The following is a 23,309-nucleotide window of genomic DNA, read 5'->3' on the forward strand; positions in this document are numbered from 1 at the left end:
GTGTGCGCGCGCGTGTGTATATGCATGTGTGCCTATAAAGACGGAAATCATTCATCTTCCTATCTTATCGGAATGCGCTTTCATGTCCGCTTAAAATGTTTACAACTTGCCAAGAAACAACAATCTGTCTCACAGTCCGCTGAAAGTTTCCAAGTAGCCTAAAACATTTCTTTCTTTTCACACACCTTTTCTTTGGTGGAAACAGCAGAAAACTCCCTCTTGTGTTCTTTCTTGCTCTCTTATCATTAGATGATGATTAATTATTAACTCACAAACTTCAAGCTGACCACCACTTCCCTCTGCAATTGCAGAACTATTTTTTTTGTTATTCTGTATATGGACAATAATAATAGGGAATTTTCTCTATTTCATTTGATCAAAACATGACCATACAGTGTGTAGCTTTTATATTATTCAAATAAATAAGGAGTGAACAACTCTAAATACTTGAAATGTTAACTCAGCCATATGACTTGCAACTAACATAGGGTGTGTCTGGAAAAGTTCAATTTTGTTTCAGCCAGTGCGGCACTCTGTGTCTGCTTTGTTTATCCCTATAGAATCGGACAGTAACATAGTACAATAGTTTTGCTATCAATAGGCTGTAATATTTCTCCGTTTTGTGATTTTCAAGCCACTGTTTGATGGACTGTGATGCAGGGTGTTCCTGCTATTCTTTCCACCTCCTGCATACTTGCTCCTTTTGTGTAGTGGAAAATCTATCAAGTTGACAATGGGATTGGCTCCCTCTTTGGTAGGAGCAACATAATGTGTGTCTGGCTTCTCACAGCAAACAGGACTCCATTAAAAAACAAGGGAACATGTAAGCAGCTGTGATTAAGTGATGCATCCCAAAATGTTAGAAGAGCCTATTTCAACAGCACACAACTGTGCCATGCACATCTATTGGACCTGTTCAGAATCAATATTGATCTAATAAAATCACAAAATGTCATAAACGAAAACATTATACGAAGAAGATTGCTGATGTGTGCGTATGTGGACACTACAGGAATTTTTAACTAATTGAATTTAGTTGTAACAAATTTTGCTCTGGCCAAATCAAATGACAAAACATCTAGAAGCGCAGCTGGAAACTGTACACTTGTCGCAGGAACAAGGTCTTCTTGTGTCTTTTACATCCCCGCCTCTTTCATGTCCGTTTCTCTTTTAAATACGTTTCTTTTTTCTTTCATCTGTTTGACCGCTTTAGTATCCATTCACCCATTCATTTCCATAGCCACTAATCTTCATTAAAATGACAGCGTGCTGGTGCCTATCCCAGCTGTCTTCGGGCAGTAGGCGGGAGACACACTGAACTGGTTGCCAGCATCCATCCATTTTCTTAGCCGCTTATCCTCACGAGAGTTGCGGCCGTGCTGGAGCCTACCTTAGCCTTCTATGGGCAGGAGACAGGGTACGCTGAACTTCTCGCCAGCCAATCGCAGGGCACACACGGACAAATAACCATTCATACTCACAAACACACCTAAGGAAGGCTGGAGCCAGAAAATTAAGTGATATTAAGTCATCTCAGTTAAATAAAGTAAGTTACACTGTCACTCACAACTCGCTCATTCCATCTTCTTATACATGTGTGATCACCAAATGAAATGAGCGAGTCGTGAGCGGCAGTTTAAGTAACCGCTTCACTCAAATCATCGCTACAAAAGCAGACAGATAAATGAGAAAAGAAACTGAAGAGAAGATGTGAAAGACATCTTGTTGCTGCTATAAAAAATGCTCATTCAAATATAGTTTCACAATTTTCACATGTGCTATGTATCTACCAAGGGCTTATCGTACATCTTTTTATACAGACAAAAAAGTGATGCTGTGAGAAAACTGGTAACATTTACATTTTTTTTCTGAATGCTGTAAAACATTTTTGGACATTTTTGCAAAACTCGAAAAACAAATCAGAAAGTCTATGACCAAAATAGCCAAACATTTCATTTATCTTGCAAAAACAAATAAACACTGCTTAACTCTTTAAACGTTAGTTTTTGTATCAAACTAACACAGGCCCTCATATTTTGTTTAAATTGTAGTAAACAATTCTTTGAGTCAACCAATCAAATATTAGTAGATTAATTCATGGTTCATATGATCTATTTTTGCATTATCTTAACCTATCTGACCAAGACGTGTATGGCTAACAGATATGAGATTGTTTGTGTTCTAAATGTACCGCTTGTGTTTGTTAAACTCAACATGGGAAGAGGACCTTGAGAAAATAGCATATTAGATAACACTATTGGAAGAAGTGTGTGTGTGTGTGTGGGGGGGGGGGGGGGGTCGCAATTACATATTGTTTTCACGATTGCTCAGCCCTTGTGTTTAGGCCACCAGAAAAGTGGGAAAACGCGACAGTGTGAATTAGCGAATATGCGGGGGGTGAGTGAGTATTGGGCAATGGCTTTGCTATCGTGCATAGTGTCAGAGCGCATGCGCCAAAGTCGACTGCCTCGTAGCGGAATACTCTTGCGGCTGCAACTGGGTAAAAAGAACTCGTGTGATAAATAGTCAAACGAACAGGCGCCCCATGAAAATAGAAAAAAATGCCGAGTGTTCGCCCTTGACTACATCGTCCTTTTGCACGCATGTATTGGGACTGGCGGTCGGCACAAATACCCGAAGCCGGCGTTTTTCTCCCAAATCTGCGCTTTGTGGAAGCACACACGGATTTGGGAAGTCCCGCACGTGCCTGCGGTGGCGTGCTTTACTTGCCACGGGACACGCGGACATTTACTAGCTCGAACGTCTCGAAATAAGCCACCAACGTGTCACTGAGCGGCGAAAAAGCTGCGTGACTTTGAGCCACGGCGGCTGATTTGTAATACACACGGCCCAGGGCCCCGTTGCTCCTTCAACGCAGAGCGGACACACAACAAGCTAGCTCCTTATAAAAGCAACACTCCCCCGAGCAACAATGGCGGGTTCAAGGGAAGCTCGGACAATGTACTTACTGACCAAAGAGATCAACACCTCGAAGTGGAGACTAATTCAATGACGAGTCTCCCTCTCTCGCCGTCCGTATGTTACCCCTGGAGAGGTTTCGTTGGGGAAAAAAAAAATGTCACAGATTCCAGCGGTCGGCCTGTCGGGTCGGTCACCCCCCCACCCGTCCCGTGTCTAGCTCCTGTCTCGGGTTGAGTGATGTCTGTTTGCCCCTTCTCTCTGAGCCTCTCACGCCACCATGTTGCCAACGCCGCTTATGTCGCTCGGCTCTGCGCTTCGACTCTCATCCGGGCGTTCAAGGGACTGAGCCGAGCACACTCGGGATGACAGCTTTGGGATGGATGGAGGAGGAGGAGAGGGTGGGGGCCGAACGTCAGAGGTGGAGACCGAGTGAGGGGTCATTTTACTCTAATGAACGGTTAAATAAATGCACATTCAATGCGTAGTGGGGAGTCGAATCCGATTCGCTGGGGGGGAGAAAAAAAATCACTGTCTTTAATTCCAAGCGCCTCAGAGGCTGCAAAACACGTTGTCACCCAGTGGGTCAGTAATGATCATGATGATGATGTTTAATCCTGCTAAATGTACCGTGCGGCTATTGTAGTAGCAAGCATGTGCACAGGGGCTTCTTGTGTTACGTAACCAGTCCAACCGGCCCACTGTGTGCGTGTGTGTGCGTGTGGTGGTGCGGGGATACTTGCATGGTTAGCAAGCAATTAAAGCAAACATGAAACAGGCTGAACGGACAGCTTCAGCGTGTATTTATGAAATGTACAACTTATGACGGAGGGGTACCGTAGACAGTTTTGCATGAAGTGCATGCCACAATTGCATTTTTGATGCAGGAATAGATCAAAATTTCCACATCAAAACTCTTATATTTTGATTCTTTTTTTTTAGCCAGTTACTGTACAATAATTACTCCCAGTTTATTGAAGCGTTTTTGTTTTCTAAACAAAATGGCAAAACATCATAGCTGATGTCAAATTCTCAACCTAAAAGAGTAAAAATGAGTGATGCGGACTCTTGAAAAATATCCCTCTGCCTTTCAACTGTACAGAGGCAGTATCTTGTTGAGGCATGACTTTGTTCCATTCAAATGTTGGGTGGAACAAATTACTCGCTGAGTTTTCACCCACGCCTGTAGGCCCAGCATGTTCCACACAGGATTCAGGCTCTTAATTTGTCCAACTTGCCAGGGCTACGGCCAAAACACAAGGATCAAAACAGATCCTTGTCCCAAATTGTATTGAATATACTGTAAGTGACAAAACATATTTACTTGGGCTGGAAAGGAATTGAATCCATTACAGGGTCAAACTGACAGGATGTTGAAGCTTATTAACTGTGTTGTTACTTCAAATTTAATTTAACAGCCATTGACTCGTAAAATATTTTAAATTGGATTTGTTTATGTTCCAAAACAAAAAATACCATAAGCAAAACTTACATAAAATAAGGTTCATAAAAAAACATGTTTCTCACCAGTAACGGAGTGTTGTTTTTTTTTCAACTGAATCCTTTCACTTACTCAAGTAGTTATTTTAAGTACTATTTACTTTCGTTATATTAATATGAAGTAACAGTTCTCTTTATTGAGATTGTTTTTGGCCACTTTGCTCAACTCTGACGATTGAATAGTAACACAAAACAGCAGAAAAAGAAGCTGAAACGGTGTCCATTATTTTCATGACACTCCATTTTTATGACGTGTTCTTTTTTGTTGTTCTTCTTTCTTCTCAGCACTACAAGTTACTTTCAAATGAGCGTCACCACTAGTGACTTCACTGATGGATTCAGTCTGGTGGTAAGTCAACATCAGTGACAAGTTGAGTTCATATGGCCTACTGGATGTAATCGTATATGCATGTGGTGCCGAAATGAAGAAGCCACGTGATGTGTCATGATGTCGTGCACCTCCCAACTTTAAAAAACAAGGTCTCACTAATCTGTATCAACATGTCAAAAGGCAAATGTGAGTCACATTCTCAGTGAATTAATGGGTTGCCAAATATACAGTAGGCTAAGCTATTTTTCTTGTAAGCAAGTCTCAGCTTTCCCTGTTTACTTCAGTTGTTATAAAGGAATGTCACGTTTTATTCTGGCCCTAACACTACCATATGAAAAAAATAAAACCACTGGTGAGGTCACTGCAGTGTCTAAATGAAAGGCTGCATGAAACATAAATGCAAGTGCATGCGGTCAAATCATTCGGAATTTAGATATCTGGAAAAATACATGCGTAAAGTTGTACAGATTATGGATTTAAAGTAACATAGATAGCCTGCTAAGATTAGCGCATACTCTTAAATGACTTTTTGCACATCAGTGATGTATGTGGTGCCATTTTCTAGGTTTTTACTTTTAACAGTTTCATTATGAATTGTGACTTACTTTATTTTAAAATTGTCTGAGTGTTGAATCCTGAAAGCATTGCATGTAGACTTAATAAATATTTCAGAGTGGCAACAGTTTTATCCTGAAAGTAATGATTTCTATTTCCGCAATTTCCCTTGAGAGAAAATACCCCAACATACAGGAAATTTACTTCTTTTTGTTAGTCCTGATCACTGTTTTTGAAGGCATATAAAGTTTTGTTGTTGTTGTTTTTCTGGCAACTGTAGGGTCTCATTTGTTATGAAGATAATTCCACAGGCGATTTATCAGCAACTGCATTGCAATGTCTCCCTTTGAAAGAGAAATATGAAGGGTTTTTTTTAATCATGATTGTGATCCTTTACTTGAGCACACGAGGACAAATGCTGCCAGCATCCTGTATTTGAATCTTGTTGAGGCAAGCCCTTGGGGTGTGGTGTTTATCATGGTTTATCAAAACAACCTCCAGCTTCAAACAAACCTCACAATGGACAGTAATCATTTTAAGCAATTTGTTTTCTCTCTGTAGTGAAATTAACATTTTAAAGACCATTTTATGAATTAGGGCAGCAATGCTGGACTAGTGGTCAGCACGCCTGGCATACATACAGTAAGAGGTTCTGGTATTGAATCCGTGTGTCGTATGCATATTTTCCCAGTACTCGCATGAGATTTTTCCCAGTAATCCATCTTTCCTCCACATGAAAAAAAATATGCACTTTATGTGTATTTATAATTCAAATCAGCCAAAGTGAGTGTGAATTGTGTGTTACGGGTGGTATTATAGTACCATCTAGTGGATGTTTGATATAACTGCATGTTATGTCAGTCGAGCAACCTCCCGACATGCATTGCGTGGGCGCCGTTGTCGATTCACTGTACGCTGAGCCGAACAGTAAACGGATGCTCGAACAAGCTATAAGTGTGGTGCTTTATTAATACAACACACACACACAAACATGGTGTCAGAAGTGGACGTACATCGGCGCTGACGGCTACATGGCGCTAGCGTATGAGTTTATTGTGCTTTACAGTGAATTTCTGAGACTCTGGTGCTGAACCAGGAAATAGGCATGGCCGCTAACATTCCCCCTCCAACTCCGATGACACTCAGCGGCAATCTGAGTGCGAACTGGGACATTTTCCGAGCGGAATATGAAGATTATGCTTTAGCAACGGGGCTGGTGAGCAAGCCCGGGGAGGTCCAGGCGGCGACCTTGAGGAGCATTATGGGAGCTGAATGCCGGCATGTCTACAAACACAACCTGACGCTGACGGACGTGGAGCGGGCGGACGTCTCTGTCATTCTGGATTCGCTGGAACAGTACTTTAAACCTGCAAAAAATGTGATCTATGAGCGCTTCATGTTTGGCTGCTGTAAACAGGAGGATGGTGAGCCAATAGACTGTTTTGTGACTCGACTCAGAGAGAGAGCTGCTGCCTGTGATTACGGCGCCTTGAGGGATGAGTTGATCAGAGACAAAATAGTTATTGGCATTGCAAATGAGAGCACACGTAGACGGCTGCTACGGGAAAAGGACTTGACGCTTGCCAGCGCTATCGAAGCATGTCGAGCAGCTGAGTTGAGTGATCTGCAGTTGAGAGCTATTGAGCAGGAAAGATCTCACTTGGACAATGTCAACGCCGTAGGAAAACATACCTTCAAAAGACAATCTAGCACTGCGGAGAGAACGAGTGCTCATCCTAGATTACAGGATGAGAGTCCTTCCGCATGCAAATACTGTGGCACATTGCATGGGAGAGGAAAGGAACATTGCCCAGCATATGGCAAGAATTGTAATGCTTGTGGAACAGCGAATCATTTCGCAAGAGTTTGCAACAAAACGAAAAGAAAGGAGGGAAAACTACACATAGCTGAAGGACTGAACATGGACAAAGATAGTTCCGAGATGGAAACAAATGATGTGTATGCTGTGGAAAGCATTGGAGCTGTGAGGACAAGAGGCAAAAAATGGTTTGTCAAACTTCGGCTGAACGGAGCATTACAGAAATGCCAGATTGATTCGGGAGCTACTTGCAACGTCATGAGTCTCAGAGATAAAAAGAGACTGGCTCCAAAAGAAAAACTAAAGCGGAGCAACACCACCCTCAAGCTGTATTCAGATCATGGACTTCCATCATTAGGAGTTTCTACTATGGACTGTGAGGTGCAGGGCCACACATACAAATTGGAGTTTGAGATTGTGAATGCACGGCAGCTGCCATTGCTGTCAGGCTCTATGTCAGAAAAGATGGGGTTCATACATTTCACCATTCCAGAGGAGCTCAGAGTGGAGGAGCTCAACACAGTCATGCACAGTCTCGCCAAACCTCTCGCCAAGGAGACAGTCATCACAGCATATCAAGATGTTTTCACGGGTAGGGTGGAGGCACTCCCCGGAGAAGTTCACTTTGATCTAGATCCAGCGATTCAGCCAGTGCAGTGCGCGCCACGCAATGTCCCTGTGGCTTTGAAAGACGCTGTGAAGGCCCAGTTGGACAAATATGAAGCAGAAGGACATATCACGTCTGTCAGTGAACCGACAGATTGGATCAGCAACATGGTCATTGTCAGGAGACCAGATAAGTTGCGTATATGCTTACAGCCGTATCACCTCAACCGCGCACTCAAGCGATCGCATTATATCATGCCCACGTTGGAGGATGTGCTTTACAAGCTACCTAAAGCCAGAGTTTTCACACTGGTTGACGCAAGAGATGCCTTCCTGCAGTGTAAGCTGGATGAAGCCAGCAGCTTCATGACCACGTTCTGGACTCCTTGGGGGCGGAAGAGGTGGTTGAAACTTCCGTTTGGCGTGTCGGTGGCTCCGGAGGTCTACCAGAGGAGGCAGCACGAGCTGTTGGCAGGGCTTCAAGGAGTGGAGCCTATAGCGGATGACATCCTGGTGGTGGGCTGCGGTGACAGCGATGAGGAAGCAGACAGGGATCATGATGCGAAGCTAGTAGCCCTTCTTGACCGCTGCCGTCAGGTCAAGTTACGCCTTAGTATCAGGAAGCTTCAATTCAAGGTGTCTGAAGTGCGTTTCCACGGCCACATATTGTCAGCGGTGGGTCTCAAGGTCGACCCAGAGAAAGTAAGGGCTGTTTTGGAAATGCCAGCCCCAACAGATGTCAAGAGTGTGCAGAGACTCATTGGATTTGTTACGTACCTGGCCAAGTTTCTTCCACAGCTATCAGAGGTTTGTGAGCCTCTGAGGAGACTCACTGACAAGGATGCAGTGTGGCACTGGTTGTCAAAACATGAGACAGCTGTCAAGGAAATAAAAAGACTTGTGACTATGACTCCAGTGTTGCGGTACTACGATGTCACGAAACCCGTCACAGTGCAGAGTGACTCCAGTCAACATGGCCTGGGTTGCTGTCTGATGCAGGAGGGTCAGCCCGTCGCATTTGCGTCAAGGGCGCTTACGCCCACGGAACAGAACTATGCGCAGATAGAGAAGGAGTGCCTTAGCATAGTGTTCGCCTGCCAGCGTTTTCATCATTACCTTTACGGTCGAGATATGGTCACGGCGGAGACGGATCACAAGCCCCTTATACCCATCTTCGGCAAGCCTCTTCTGAATGCCCCCAAGCGCTTGCAGAGCATGCTTCTTGCTCTCCAAGGCTACAACTTGCAAGTGGTTTACAAGCCAGGGCCGGACATGTTTATGAGCGACACACTGAGCAGGGCAGTTGTGTCCAGCTCACACCCCAGGATGGTGCGGACGGAGCATACAGTATGCAGTATGGTGGATGAGCAGCGTGCAATTGAGCACATAAATATGGCTGACTATCTCAACGTCACGGACAAAAGATTGGTGCAGATACAGAGGCACACAGACAAGGACGCACAGCTGCAAGCTGTGAAAGCTATCGTTCTGAACGGCTGGCCAACGATTAAGGACGACGCTGAGATGGCGGTGAGAGAATACTGGCCCATCAAAGAGGAGTTGAGTGTTCAAAATGGTGTGTTATTCAGAGGGCAGAGAGTTGTGATCCCTAAATCACTGCGAGCTGAAATGCTGGCCAGAGTGCACTGCAGTCACATTGGGGGCGACGCTTGCTACAGACAGGCACGGGAGACTTTATACTGGCCTGGCATGCAATTTGACATTAAAGACTATGTCAGTAAGTGCACAATATGCAATGAGTACGCTGTAGAGCAACATAAAGAGACAATGCTGAGCCATGAACTGCCTACGCGCCCGTGGCAGATTGTGAGCCTGGATCTGTTTCAGCACGGTGGGAAAGAATTCCTGCTGGTGGTTGATCATTACTCAGATTACTGGGAAATTGATGTACTGCCGGACCTCAGTGCGGAGACGACGATTAAGCGATGCAAGGCTCAGTTTGCCCGGTATGGTCAACCCGACAGGGTCATCACTGATAACGGGCCTCAGTTTGCCTGTTCTCAGTTCCGACGGTTTTCAGTGGAGTGGGAGTTCGAGCATGTCACCTCCTCGCCGAGACATCCTAAGGCCAATGGGAAGGCGGAGGCGGCTGTGAAGATCGCTAAGAATCTGTGCAAGAAAGCCCTTCGTGAAGGAAAAGATGCTTGGAAAGCGATATTACAGTGGAGAAACACCCCGACAGAGGGGATGGACAGCAGTCCTGCCCAACGTCTGATGGCACGGCGCCTGAAGTCGGCTTTGCCGGTGGCTTCCGCGCTGCTCGAACCGCGGGTTATTGTGGGCGTGGTTGACAAGTTGCGCCACAGGAAACAAGTCTCCAAGCTCATATACGACAGATCTGCAAAGGACTTGCCTGAGCTCTCGGTGGGTGAGGCAGTTCGAATGAAGCCGCTGCCGGGTGACAGGACGGGCATTTGGCGCAGGGGGGTGTGTCTGCGGAAAGTCGCTCCACGGTCCTACCTGGTGGAGGTCGAGGGTGCTCTCTATCGTCGCAATCGGGTCGACTTACGGATGGCGGAGCCGGTGTCTTCGCAACACTCGGTGACTGGTGTGGAGGAGTCTGCGTCTGGAGGCATTGGGGTTCGGGCACCGAGTGAAATGACTGAGGATCAGTGGAGGTTTTCTCCTCAGGTGGCTCAGGGCCGGTTTCCCAGCAGTTCGGGTGCGCCAGATTCTCCTAGGGTCTCGGAAACGTCATCTGTTCCATCGTCAGCGCCATCTCTGTCCCCTGCTCTGTCGCGTTATGGCCGCCAGATACGGCCTCCCAGCAGACTGGACCTGTAGGTTCACAGGGCCTACAAGGGCGGCTGGGGGGGGGGCGTTCTGGTTGTGGAGGGGGGGATGGAAGGGGAGCTGTTCTACTGTTGATGTTCTACTGTTACAATGAAAAGTTTATTACTTGTCCGGTTCGTTAATGATATTATAAAAGAGTTTGGAGTTTGGGGTACTTAAAGAAAAGGGAGATGTTACGGGTGGTATTATAGTACCATCTAGTGGATGTTTGATATAACTGCATGTTATGTCAGTCGAGCAACCTCCCGACATGCATTGCGTGGGCGCCGTTGTCGATTCACTGTACGCTGAGCCGAACAGTAAACGGATGCTCGAACAAGCTATAAGTGTGGTGCTTTATTAATACAACACACACACACAAACATTGTGTGTCGACTCTAGTTCACAAGCTACACGAATAAAGAAAATCCATTAAAAGAAAACATGTTTTTTTTTGTATCAGAATACAAGGAAATGAAAAGTCGAAGCAACGCAAGATGTAAAGCCATATCCTTAACATAAAACAGACCGCTACCTTTGTGTAATTGGATGAAGTTTGCACTGAACATTTTTTTTTTTTTTTGTCGTGATCAATAAATCTTCCTGGATTGTTTCAGCCAGATAATTGAATTGTCACTTTGTTGTTCTCCTGGGGAATGAAAGCCAACATAAATATATCCTCTGGGCCATTTGAACTGATAGTGTTGACAAAATTGTGTTCAGAGGGGACACCTGATGCTCCAGGGAGGACTAAGATCGCACTCCGTCGAGACAACATATTTGTTGCCATCTAGTGGGGGGAATATGATTTGTCCAGTATTATACTGAACGAAGATAGATAGCACAGTACTCGTAATCTTTTGAGGCTTTTTTTTTTTTTTTTACTGTACAGTTCGGGGGGGGACACATTGATTTTCATTTTCTGCAAATAAATGGCCTGAATGAATTAAAATGTGTAAACAAATAGTTTACTCAATTTAAAGTGGTTTCTGAAGACAAGTATGTATGTCTCCCAGTCTATTTTATTCGTAATATTGCATGAAATTACAATTTTTACTTAATCTATGGTCACTCGTGTTTGAGTGTTTTTTTTAATAATGATAATAATAAGTAACTTGCCTAAGTCTATTATAGAGGCAATGGCTTATTTTATAATTTATCAACAAATGGCTTAATTTTAATTTAACCATTTGCTTATTTATTTACACCCATGTATTTTTTATTTTACGTCTCATTATATATAATCTTCACCAAAAAAAAGACGAATGCTTGAAAGTTTCAAAATGATTTTTTTTTAATTGTTTTTTTTTTTTTTTCAGCTAGCATGCGTTAGCTTCCCGGTACTATGTCACTATGACAACGCTCACGCGCACATACGCGCGCGCAAACATGGCCGCCTCAGTATCGCCGTTACGCTCTTACTGGGCGCTTTGTAGCAGGCTGGCAGACCCTCACCGCTCCTGCCGAGCCAAGCTGCGGATACACAGAAAATGGGAGAGTCAACGGAGACACCTGCAACAGTCGGCGACGAGGTGAAGCGACTCAAAGAGTCAGCCGTAGTCCAGCTTTTTTAGATAGCATGCGGACGTTACTTTGGAAGCGGAGGGTGTAGTGATGGGAGCGGGGTTGGGGGATGGACCTGCGAATGACATGCGGCATCACCGCGGATACCGCAGGTGCTGTGATTGCAGGCGAGTCTTAACATGATCACCCTTGACAGCCAAACATTACATAAGAGCAGTGAGTCTGACCGCTTGACGCGTGAGAGAATACACCGACCGCGTTCACTGAGCCGCATGGATGCAAACGCTGTCAAAAATGAGTGATTACTGCGGGGGTCTGGATCACAGCAGAAACCGTTCAACGCTGCGAGATAACCTGGGCTAAGTCAAGTCTTCATGCTAATGTCGTTCTGCATCGCTTGACCTTGTATTGTTCTTTTCTCTCAAAAACACGGATAGATGCTTACATGTACAGGAAAAGCTGCTGCGATGTTGGCAATGATGGACACAACACTTTACAAATCATTCAAACGGGTCAGCCTGCTACTCTGTTGTTTCCCAGTTTATCCGAACAAGCAGATAAAAGCAGACAAAAAAGTTTCATAATTTTCAATAACTGTAGATCTGAAGCTTTTTACGCCAAATAGAGCCTCAAAAATATTTAGCACTGCAAGTTAAACCACAATAACAAACATTATATTGCAATAGCAATATAGGCCAAGCGTTGATAAAAAAAAGAGGCATGGATTTTTTTCCCTCAAATTATATTTAATATGTGTTTTAGTCACTGTAACATTTGAACAATAACTGCGTTTAAATGGGAAGTCACGGAGGGGGGGGACGTTTTGCCACTTGCTATCTACTGAAAATTACATCACAGTTGGCCTAGCCACTCATGGCTCACCTGGCTGTCACATGACCACACTTAGACACCCCCCCTTCTCTCCCTCAAAGAGAATCTTTGAAATGTACAGGTATGAACTGTTGTTTTAACTTGTAATATTGTCATTCAGCACTAGATGGCAGACATGGCTAGGTTTATCTTCTTCTAAAACATGAGGTTGAATAATTTTCCCCCAATTTTTAATATGCAGGCAGGACAAATACTGTACAGTACCTCAATAATGTTAACATTTTCAATGAACTGATTGGAAAAAAAAAATCACAAAATGATTTGGTTTGCTGTTCAGCAATTTTGTACCTTTGAACGGTGGTATTTTTGCAAGAAATCCCTTCGCACTTTACAGAAAAGAATCACATTAAATGGTTTGCGTAATAGCTTTTGTTGTTGCGATAGGATAGCGATAAATACATTACATATCATCTTTATACATGCATTGAGAAATGAATTATGAAAAAGAAACTATTTTAGGAGCACGTATTTTGTTGATATTTTAGATCAAATCAAATCAAATTTTATTTGTATAGCCCTAAATCACTCAAGTCTCAAAGGGCTTCACAGATGAAAAGAGGTCATGTGGAGACCTCTTTCGAAAAAAGAAGTCGTACAGAGACATCTTTTCAGTGTAAGGTACACAACAGCATCCCCTGTCAAAGCTCCTGTCAAAGCTCCCAGAAGGGGAAGGAAAAACTCAAAAACCCCAATTAGGGGAAAATCAGAAACCTCCAGAAGGGACCACAGGTGGGAGGAGCCCCCTTCCAGGCCCACAGGTTGAAGTGGATGCTGCATGTACCAAACACAGACATACACATTAACAATATAAATTACAGAAAACATATTGTGCTATATAGTGCAGTGATGTCTTGACAGCAGGCAAAGCCATTGGGCAGGAACCATCCCACATTCCAACCAGGTGGACCGCAGAGGCCCCATCTCCTAACCCGCAATGGTCGATCAGCGCAGGGCCCATTGGAGGCGGTCAAGTCAACCCTTACCATCTAGCTAGCCCCCTCTCTCAGCCGGAAGAGGGGGGCAGGAAAAAAGAAGAAAGCTGCAGACAGGCTCAATTAACTAAATGCTTTTGAATATAAATGTGTTTTTAGTCGGGATTTAAAGATTTCTACTGAGGTGGCTGTGCGAACTTCCATAGGTAGGGCATAGTACTGGCGCGCGAATGGAAAATGCCCTTGATCCCGCGGACTTCTTTTTAGCCCGTGGGGTCGATAGCAAACCGGCATTTTGTGATCGAAGTTGTCGGGACGGAACATATGGTGATACTAAGTCGATGAGATAGGAAGGAGCTAAACCGTGTAAAATTTTCTAAGTAATTAACAGCACCTTAAAATCACATCTCACGTGTATTGGAAGCCAATGCAGGTCAGCTAGAATCGGAGTAATATGATCGAACTTTCTCGTCCTTGTCAACAGTCTCGCTTCTGCATTCTGTACAGACTTCAGGCTTTTAATGTAGGACATGGGAAGTCCAGAAAACAAAACGTTTCAATAGTCTAGGCGCGACGTAACAAATGCATGAATTAATGTTTCTGCATCGCTAAGAGAAAGAATAGGGCGAATTTTAGCTATATTGCGGAGGTGAAAATACGCCGTTCTTGTCATGTTATTAATATGCGTTCGAAAGGAGAGAGCTGAGTCAAATATCACGCCGGGATTTTTTGCAGAACTACTTTGGGAAATAATACAGTTTTCCAGGTTCAACGTGGTATTCTTAAGCAAGTGCTGATGATGAGCAGGGCCAATAAATAACATCTCAGTTTTACTAGGGTTGAGAAGCAGAAAATTGGAAGACATCCATTGTTTAATCTCGGCAAGGCAGGCCTCCAGTTTACTGCACTTGCACGGATCCGTTATTTCTAAGGGCATATAGAGTTGGGTATCATCGGCATAGCAATGAAAACTAATAGCATGTTTACGTATAATATCACCAAGAGGAATCATGTAGATGTTGAACAGTAAGGGACCAAGTACTGACCCCTGCGAGACACCACATGAGACGGAGAAAGATTCAGAGATTGCATCGCCATAAGAGACACTATGCGTCCTTCCCAGGATGTAAGATCTGAACCAAGAAAGTGCTGATCCCGAGATACCAACACATGATCTAAGACGTTCTATAAGAATATGATGATCAATAGTGTCAAATGCGGTGCTAAGATGGAAAGCTTCTTTGTCTTACATCTGAAAATGAAGTGTCTGGTCTTATGTGGTATGAAGGCCCAAAACTGCCAAAATTAAAATCAACAAATAAATGTCACAATAAAAATAAAGATAAAAATAATTAAACAATTAAATACAAAAACAAAATATAAATCGAAATATGTACATTTTATTTTCTATATATATATATATATATATATATATATATATATATATATATGCTTTTATTTACTGGTTCATATTTAATTGTATTTATTTTGTTTTGCCTTTATTTCCACTTTTTAAAAGAAAATTCTTTTGATTTTTGTTATGAATTTTGTGTTGCATAATTTTTATTTAAATAATGTTGACTTATTTCTTATAAATACATCAATGCACAGTTTACATTTTTGTAGTTTTTGTTTCCTTTTGTATTTTTTTTAAATGTTATTATTATTCATTCTTTATTTATTTTGGCAATTGGCCCCCCTCCAAGCATTTAAGTTGCCCATCCCTGCACTACATCCATAACAATGCAGTTCATTTATTATATTGCCAGGAATGCCGCTGTTGTGATTTCCGGCACGGCGTTGGCTCGTCAGCTCCACAGAGAGATCCAACGTGACGTGGAAGAGCTCGTCGCTCAGGGTAACATGCGACCTCATCTAGGAGTGGTCTTCGTGGGGGATGACCCGGCCAGCAGGACTTACGTTAGGAACAAAACACGTGCTGCCAGTACTTTGGGTCAGATGTCACACCTTTCTAAACACTGCATGACTAATGTACAACACTGAGATGAAAAGAATACTGCTGTTGGCATGCTTGGACATGACAAATAGTCATAGATCCTCATGGCTTTTAACAGCAAAGCTAATCCACACCTCGAAAATATTTCCACACGCTTTTTGCAATCTAGGTATTTCCAGTGACACGGTGTTGCGGCCTAGCTCGGTCTCTCAGGAGGAGTTGCTGGAGCTAATAGACAAGATGAACCGAGACTGGCGGGTCAGTGGACTGTTGGTGCAGCTGCCACTTCCTGGTAAACAGACAAAAACGTGTGCTCACACAAAGCTCATTACTTACGTTCAGTATCATGTGTATGTCTTATATGTACCATCCTGTGCTTTATAGCGGTGATTCCTAAGTTGGGGAGCAAAGCGTTAGAACATTTCTGGTATCATTCTTTAAAGTTTTGGATGAATTTACATGGCAAGTTAAGACGAGTAATTTTGTAAATAATAGGCATAAATCTGAACATTTTGTTTTGTCATAAGAAAACAGCCCTTCTATGAACAATAACTTGAGCGGATTCATTTGTAAGTATAACAATCCAGTTTCAATTTATTTCTAGAACCTATTAATTATTAAATGAAGAACACCATGAGTGTTTAGTTAAGTACCATCCTTTCTTTCAAGACATCTACGAAAATCGATCAAAAACTACCAACAGTGCCAGTCAAAATGTAATTTGGAATGCAAGACAATGCTTGGCATTGTTCGAAATAAAACACCAAGACTTAAAAATTAAATAAACAAATACAATATAGCGATGCCTCTTTTTTTAGAGCACATCAATGAAAGAGCAGTGTGTAATGCCATTGCTCCAGAGAAGGATGTGGACGGCTTCCATATCGTGAATATCGGCAAGCTGTGTCTTGGCCAGAGATCCATGGTGCCTGCCACACCTGCAGCTGTCTGGGAAATCATCAAAAGATCAGGTAAATGCACACCTCTCATTTTTCATTCTTTTACAACCTTATCCCTAAATGACATGAGATTCAGATTAAATGTTACACCTATACCCGAGTAGAGTAATTGGCTGATGCCCAGTGTAGGATGTACCCTGTCTCTTGACCAGTCTTTCACCCAGAGTTTTATAAGACAATTGCTACAAAGGATGAATGTCGAAATAAGGTAGAGTGAAAACTTGGCTTCATTCACCCATAGATTTCTTCTATTTTACCACAAGAAGTCCACTAGATGGCGACTAACTACAATTGATCACCCTGCAGTAGGCACTGAATTTTAAGTTGTTGTTTTTTTTCTCTATTTTCTCTATACTCGCAAAAAGGAATATTACACCCTTGATGTCTTAGACGTATCATTATTTTAAAGTTCCAATCCTTTGTAATAATGTGGAATTTAATGTTTTGTATATCGTTTTCGGTTATATATAGATTGATATTATGACCACAGTATGTGCTCCTGATTGGTTGTGAAAGCAATTTGAAATGTGCTATTATCCACAAAAACTGCAGTCAAACCAAAATGACTGAGTATCCATGTGTTTTGCATCTCCAAAATAAGAATAATTTGCCCAATATACACCTGAAGATCTTAAAGTCCATTTAAAAGGTGATTTAGTTGCCAAAGTAATAAGAATTAAGGCCAAAGACTTTGACGAACAAGGGCTGTCAAGCCCATTTTTTCATAGTCATCAAACTTTACGAGCCGACAAATTGCAAGTTTTTGCAAAATTGAGCGAGTCTCCGGGCAAGTTGAAACTGAGACAAGTTTGGTTCATCGAAAGAATAAAATTAAAGAGCGATTCCAAGAGGGCCTGCACAAGTACATGCTTGGGTCCAAATAATGTCTGCCCAATGATTGATTGGCGAATAGTACAATCCAAGGTGTACCGCACCGCTATACCCTGGGATAGACTCTAACCCTTGACCCTGAACAAGATAGAGTATAAAACCATTGAAGAAATATGACAACTTTTTTTTATAGTACAAACTGACAAACCTCTTGCAGACCTAAAAATTGCATGATAGTTATCCAACAGCTTTTTTTTTTAAAGTCTTTGTATGTGTATTTTAAGTACGGAATTATTCAGCATATGCGATGTGCAGCAGTCATTGGATACTTAACATACCCCTCATCTTTCATCCTTGAGAGGAAGGACTAGCAAAAGAGAAACACATTACTTCATCCCATACAAGTTTCGAGTTATTTTCTCCCTGACGTGCTAAGCATAATTCATTCCCAACTATTTTCCCTTGAAATTGTGCTGCGCAGGTATTGAGACTGTGGGGAAGAATGTGCTGGTTGCTGGACGCTCTAAAAATGTCGGGATGCCCATCGCCATGTTGCTGCATACCGATCGTAACCATGAGCGTCCTGGTGGTGAGTGTGTGTGTGTGTGTGTGTGTGTGTTTGTGTGTAATGTGCATGTTGTGTTGATGTAACTCTTATTGTCACTGACAGAGAGCAACATAACATGAACCATCATCCCTGATTTGGTGTAAATCATAGTCTGTGCAAATGTGCCAACGTATTGCAAGCCTTCTTCACACTCAAACCTAAAAAGTCATATAAATTGGAACACAACCCGTTACACACTGAGCGAGGCAGTCAAACATGACTGATCCCATGTCCCTTATCCTTGAATTTGGCAAAACAATAATTTAAAGATATTTAGCTCAGAATATAGGGCTTGAACTCACAACCTTAAATTTAAGAGGCTCACATGCAGCTGTGGTTGTTTTTAAAGTGGTCTTTAGATAAATTTGATTCGTGTTGTGTTAAATTTCACAATGATGCATGGTCCTGACCTTGCTCTTTCCTAACCTGCCACTTTTCGTTCATGGGTGTTACAGCCAGAGCACTGAGTGGAACATGGTAAATGAAAATAGAAGCAAACCACTTTTTCCCCCACCACAAGATGTTAAGCATATCTTTAGTCATTAAGCCCATAAATTGTGCATGAGCATATTTGTCCACTCTGGAGTTAAAGTGCATTAGACACTTGTGTAATTCACTACAATTAATCATACACATTAAATTTAATATTTCAACATTGGCTCTGTTTCATAATTGTACGCTTGCACTTGCGCTGCCGGATGTTTACCAGAAAGAAACACTAGGGAGTGTTTGTGTGTGAGGGGAGACTCAAACGGGTCAGACGACCTTATAAGGTTGCCGGAAGTTGGAAGAGGTTGGAGACGCATTTACAGGAATTAACCTTTGAGTATGAAGCAACAAGGAGATGTGATTTCAAGATATCGCACTGTTACCACTGCTATCATCTAAGACGTTGTCTCTGGGAAACCCAAGACAGAAGCGCTTTGCAACGTACAGGAAGCATCTTAAGATGTTGCGATGATCAATATCCCTGTGAACAACCCATGTTACCAACATGGGTTGGTCGCATGGTAGTTGGTGACATGCGTCATTTTTAGCGACTTAGTTGGACCTGACTGAAGCTCCAGAGAATTTTGCCCTAACACGACAAGGCAACAAAAAGTCTGATGATAGTTAAACAACATTGAAGATTTGAGATCCCCAAAGTATACCCTTAGCCTAAGACCCCTTGAACTTGTGAAATCCAACTGAGACCCGCGCTATAATTAATGGCTTGTAATGTATGTATATATGAAATTGACCACTTTACCAAATTGTAATTCATGAGGTTTTGGCACGATGCCTGCAATATGCATAAAATGGAATAAACACCATGAATGTTCTTTTACTTTTTAAGTTGTTTTCATGTTTTGCATCACTTATTAAAAAAACAAAACAAAGGGAATGACCTCAACAACGACTGTTAATGACTTTGTCTCAATTTTTATCACATTAAAGTCTAAACTGAAAAATCTTTATGTTCAATACCTAACCTGTACACTGATGAAGATTTTATTTTTGCAATAGTCATGCTTGCGAACAACTTCTTCCCTTATTCCTAATGGGGAGCACATTCTTAAATCCGATCTTGTGTTCATTGTTTGTCTTTCCTTTCCACTACAATTTACAGTACCATTGAAATATCTTAGTCCAACATTTGGTTTCCTGCGTTATTATTGCTGTAATGACTGTAGTATACAAATAGCCAGTAATTATAGTTTAACAATGATATGATAGCAATAATAGTATAATAGTAAGTTGTTATTCAGTAAAGCACATACCAGTACCTCTTCCGTGGCCCAAGACATTTGCACAACACAGTACATATGAATAGCAATAGTTCTTTTGTATTTTTACATCTTATGACCCGCCCCCCACTCCCCACACACAGGTATTTGATGTGCTTCAACTTGCCTCTTCCTTCCGCCACATTTTATCAAAGTCTCTCTTGAAATTCTCTTTGTGTTACCGCAGGCATGGCTGCAGGCATGAACTCCAGGTCCCTGCTCAGCTATGACTGAAGAACATGCATACCAATGAGAAAAAAAAAGGCATTGCTTTCACCGCAACCGTTGTGCTATTGTGTAAACGTTTGTTGAGCCGTGTGTACGTAACGATGGATCGGTGCTTTGAGAATAATGAAAACAGTGACATATGTGTGTTTATTTGCAGATAAGAGTTTTCCTTCACTTTCACTCAAACTGTCCTGGTTATGAGTTGGCATGTTGTGCACACCACTGTGGCATCACTTAGGACCATGCATGGCATGGCTTGCGCCCATATAAAGACTTCCCATTTAATTTAGACCGCCTCTTACCGGTTTCCCTCCCACGTCTGTACAAGCAGGACTCATTGTTCTGTTTTGTGCTCTGCATTTCAGGCACTACGTCAATGAACAATCTCTTCGTTTTTTTGAGTCAAAAATAACAGTCTATAGATTTTATTTAGAAAAAACAGTCGCAATAAAGTGAATGAAATGCAATATTCAGATAGTAATAGTGTTTGAAAACTGCTTAAGTGCTGTAACAAAGTTTGTACTCCTTCAGGTTGTGATTGTCAAGAAGTTAATTGATTTTAAAATATCATCAGGATGTCATTGGTTATTTTGATCAATTGTACAATTGAACAACATTTTTATTACACATGAGTGTTGCAACATATTGAAGCAGCCTTATACCACAGCAAACAAAAAACACAATAATATACAGTACTTGTGTAAATTGTTAAATTACATCTCCGACGTACTTGAGCTCAATAGATTTTATTTTTTTCTCTAAGGGATAAGAAAGTATAACCATCTATACCTGGATTCATGTTGTCATAAAGTGATCCTTAGTCATCCAAAACTCATTTTATGTATTCCTTTTCAGGCGACGCTACGGTGACCATCACTCACAGATGTACACCGAGGGAGCGGCTCAAGGAACTAACCAGCCTGGCAGACATCATTGTTTCCGCTGCAGGTAATAGAATGACCACGTTTGCGGAAAATGGTGCTCAACCATTTTTGTGGCGGTGCTCAATAAGTATTATATTTGTGACTTAGTTATATAGTTGAACCCCACCGGTAATTTAAGTGAAGCAGAGAAAGTCAAGATGTTGCTGTGTGAATTGAAAGACTTGAATAAAATACATCGTACAACGTATGTCAGTGCATACGCTGCATATTTCCACCTCAGTGCCATAAGAGACTGAGTGCTTCACGGAACTTCTGCGATGGCGGAAATGAAAACAATCTGATCTTTCATCACTTCATGCTATTGTACCATTGTGTGTGTAGGTGTTCCTGGTCTGATCACAGCAGACATGGTGAAAGAAAGTGCGGCTGTCATTGATGTGGGCATCAACCGCATTGTGGATTCCAAAACGGGGAAACTGAGGCTCATTGGTGATGTGGACTTTGAGGGTAATTGATTCATCTGAGTTGATACTGTTGAACTCACTCACTTACTTGTTATAGTGAGAAACGAAACCGGACCACAAATTGCAAATGATAATTTACGAGGTATTTGATTAATGCAGAGAGCAATTATGTCCTTTCCTAAAACTCAAATGTAAGTCTAAATGTTTTTGTAAAGTTAAATTGTAAAGTTCAATTCCTTCTTTTCCTTTTTAAGCACTATATAACACAAGAATAACTACTAAGAGTATAAAGAATAACCACTCTGTAAATATGACGGGTTCCACGGGATTCTTCTCGTCATTGTCAAATGATGACTGATTGGGCTTCGAGATGACAAATTGTTAAAGAGGGATAATCCTTGGAATGATTAATAGGATAAACAATGACGTAGATATATATATATATAAAAAAAAAAGAAAGTTTGTGACAGCCCTAAAACTGACCAATAAGGGTTTTGAAGTAATTTGGATTTTCTGTCAGTTATATAACAGGGAAGGGCGAGTTCTAATAGCAATTTTTGTTCATGAGACCTACCAGACTTATGTTTAGTTATTGGGCACTCAGCGAGGCTGTCGATACAAGCCACCGATACTTAAGGCAAAGATTCTGTGACCGTTTTGTTTGTTTGTGAAGGGTTTTGTTTGCAGTGGTTAGTCATTGTTATATTACATTTTCAGTATCAAAAGTCGAATCGGTATTTGCATTGATACCTGTATTCATACCAATACAGGGCTAAATAAGGGTTAAAAAAATAAAAGACAGTACAGTATAATCCCTGGGGGTAATTTTTAGCAACTGAGTTGGACCTGATTTAAGCTCCAAATAATGAAAAGGCAGGTCGTCTGGGCTCTCTGAACTGTGGTGTTTGCCGTGTGTTGCAGGCGTAAAAGAGAAGGCTAGCTTCATCACTCCCGTTCCAGGAGGCGTGGGTCCGATGACGGTGGCCATGTTGATGAAGAACACTGTGACGGCTGCCAGAAACGCGTTGATGCATTAGCACGATATGCAGACACGCACACACTTTGCTAAGACCGTTTCACCACGACGTCACATGTACTTCCGGGTGGCAAAAACTCAAGTGATTTCCAATTGCACCGCGAATGAGCAAACCTTGACAAGATTATTTGAGCACGGCAGAGAAGTTGAGAAACCAGGAAAAATTGGCTTCAGGTGTAGCCTAACATCGCAACTTTAACGTGTGGCTTGTCAGTCGAAAATTACATGCGACCTGGGATAAATCGCTTCCAAAGGACAGCGATGGCAGAATTCACTTCAAAAGTAGACATGGTGGACATTCGGAAACATTTAGCATTCATGGGTTCATGAACTTTTCTGTTATTCCGACTAATGCTTCTAACAGTGAAGTAGAAAGACTGTGGTCAAACTCAGTTTAGCAAGCGGACTAGCAATTATCATTTGCTAACATGCGCGACGCAACCTAACATTCTCTACCTACCGCTGCAAAAATGCCAATGATGGTTAGGTTCCAAGTCTGTCCCCTCTTTACTGTTGTTATGACATCTAATAGATCTGCTGGATTGAATTTTTTTTGAGGTAAATCGAAAAAAAACGACCTTTTGGTTATATGTTTTTACTTCAAATCAGTGGCGGCCAATTCTTTTCTGCCACCCGGAAGTACCCTGGTGCCTATTGTTTACAAACACACGAAAAAGCTATACGAGCATCCAGACACCATACCTGCT

General features: G+C 42.1%; 2 protein-coding genes across 5 annotated transcripts in view; one reads left to right on the forward strand and one right to left on the reverse strand.

Annotated features, from left to right (window-relative positions):
* The window catches only part of slc20a2 (solute carrier family 20 member 2), a 46,310-nt gene extending 43,057 nt beyond the window's left edge, over positions 1 to 3,253 (reverse strand). For 2 of the 3 annotated variants that reach the window (XM_088420049.1, XM_088419735.1), the window contains exon 1: positions 2,974 to 3,253. The gene's annotated coding sequence lies outside the window, so the exon portion shown is untranslated. Of the gene's footprint in view, positions 1 to 2,969 lie in introns of all 3 variants that reach the window. The other variant, XM_088419973.1, reaches the window with a different exon arrangement.
* Positions 3,254 to 11,887: 8,634 nt separating this feature from the next.
* Positions 11,888 to 23,205, forward strand: LOC148429550 (bifunctional methylenetetrahydrofolate dehydrogenase/cyclohydrolase, mitochondrial-like). Of its 2 annotated transcripts, none has more exons than XM_088424490.1 (8): positions 11,888 to 12,055; positions 15,640 to 15,824; positions 15,997 to 16,119; positions 16,646 to 16,798; positions 18,099 to 18,206; positions 21,074 to 21,166; positions 21,484 to 21,609; positions 22,488 to 23,205. In XM_088424490.1, the coding sequence occupies exons 1-8, from the start codon at positions 11,913 to 11,915 to the stop codon at positions 22,601 to 22,603; spliced, it is 1,047 nt and encodes a 348-aa protein (XP_088280616.1). In that variant the 5' UTR covers positions 11,888 to 11,912; the 3' UTR covers positions 22,604 to 23,205. The 2 variants fall into 2 exon arrangements, with proteins under 2 accessions (XP_088280616.1, XP_088280608.1); XM_088424482.1 differs by lacking the exon at positions 11,888 to 12,055 and adding an exon at positions 12,160 to 12,214.
* Positions 23,206 to 23,309: the final 104 nt, after the last annotated feature.

The sequence above is a fragment of the Hippichthys cyanospilos genome, chromosome 1 (assembly GCF_059441005.1).
Source record: "Hippichthys cyanospilos isolate Australia breed blue-spotted pipefish chromosome 1, RoL_Hcya_1.0, whole genome shotgun sequence".
Lineage (NCBI taxonomy): Eukaryota > Metazoa > Chordata > Actinopteri > Syngnathiformes > Syngnathidae > Hippichthys > Hippichthys cyanospilos.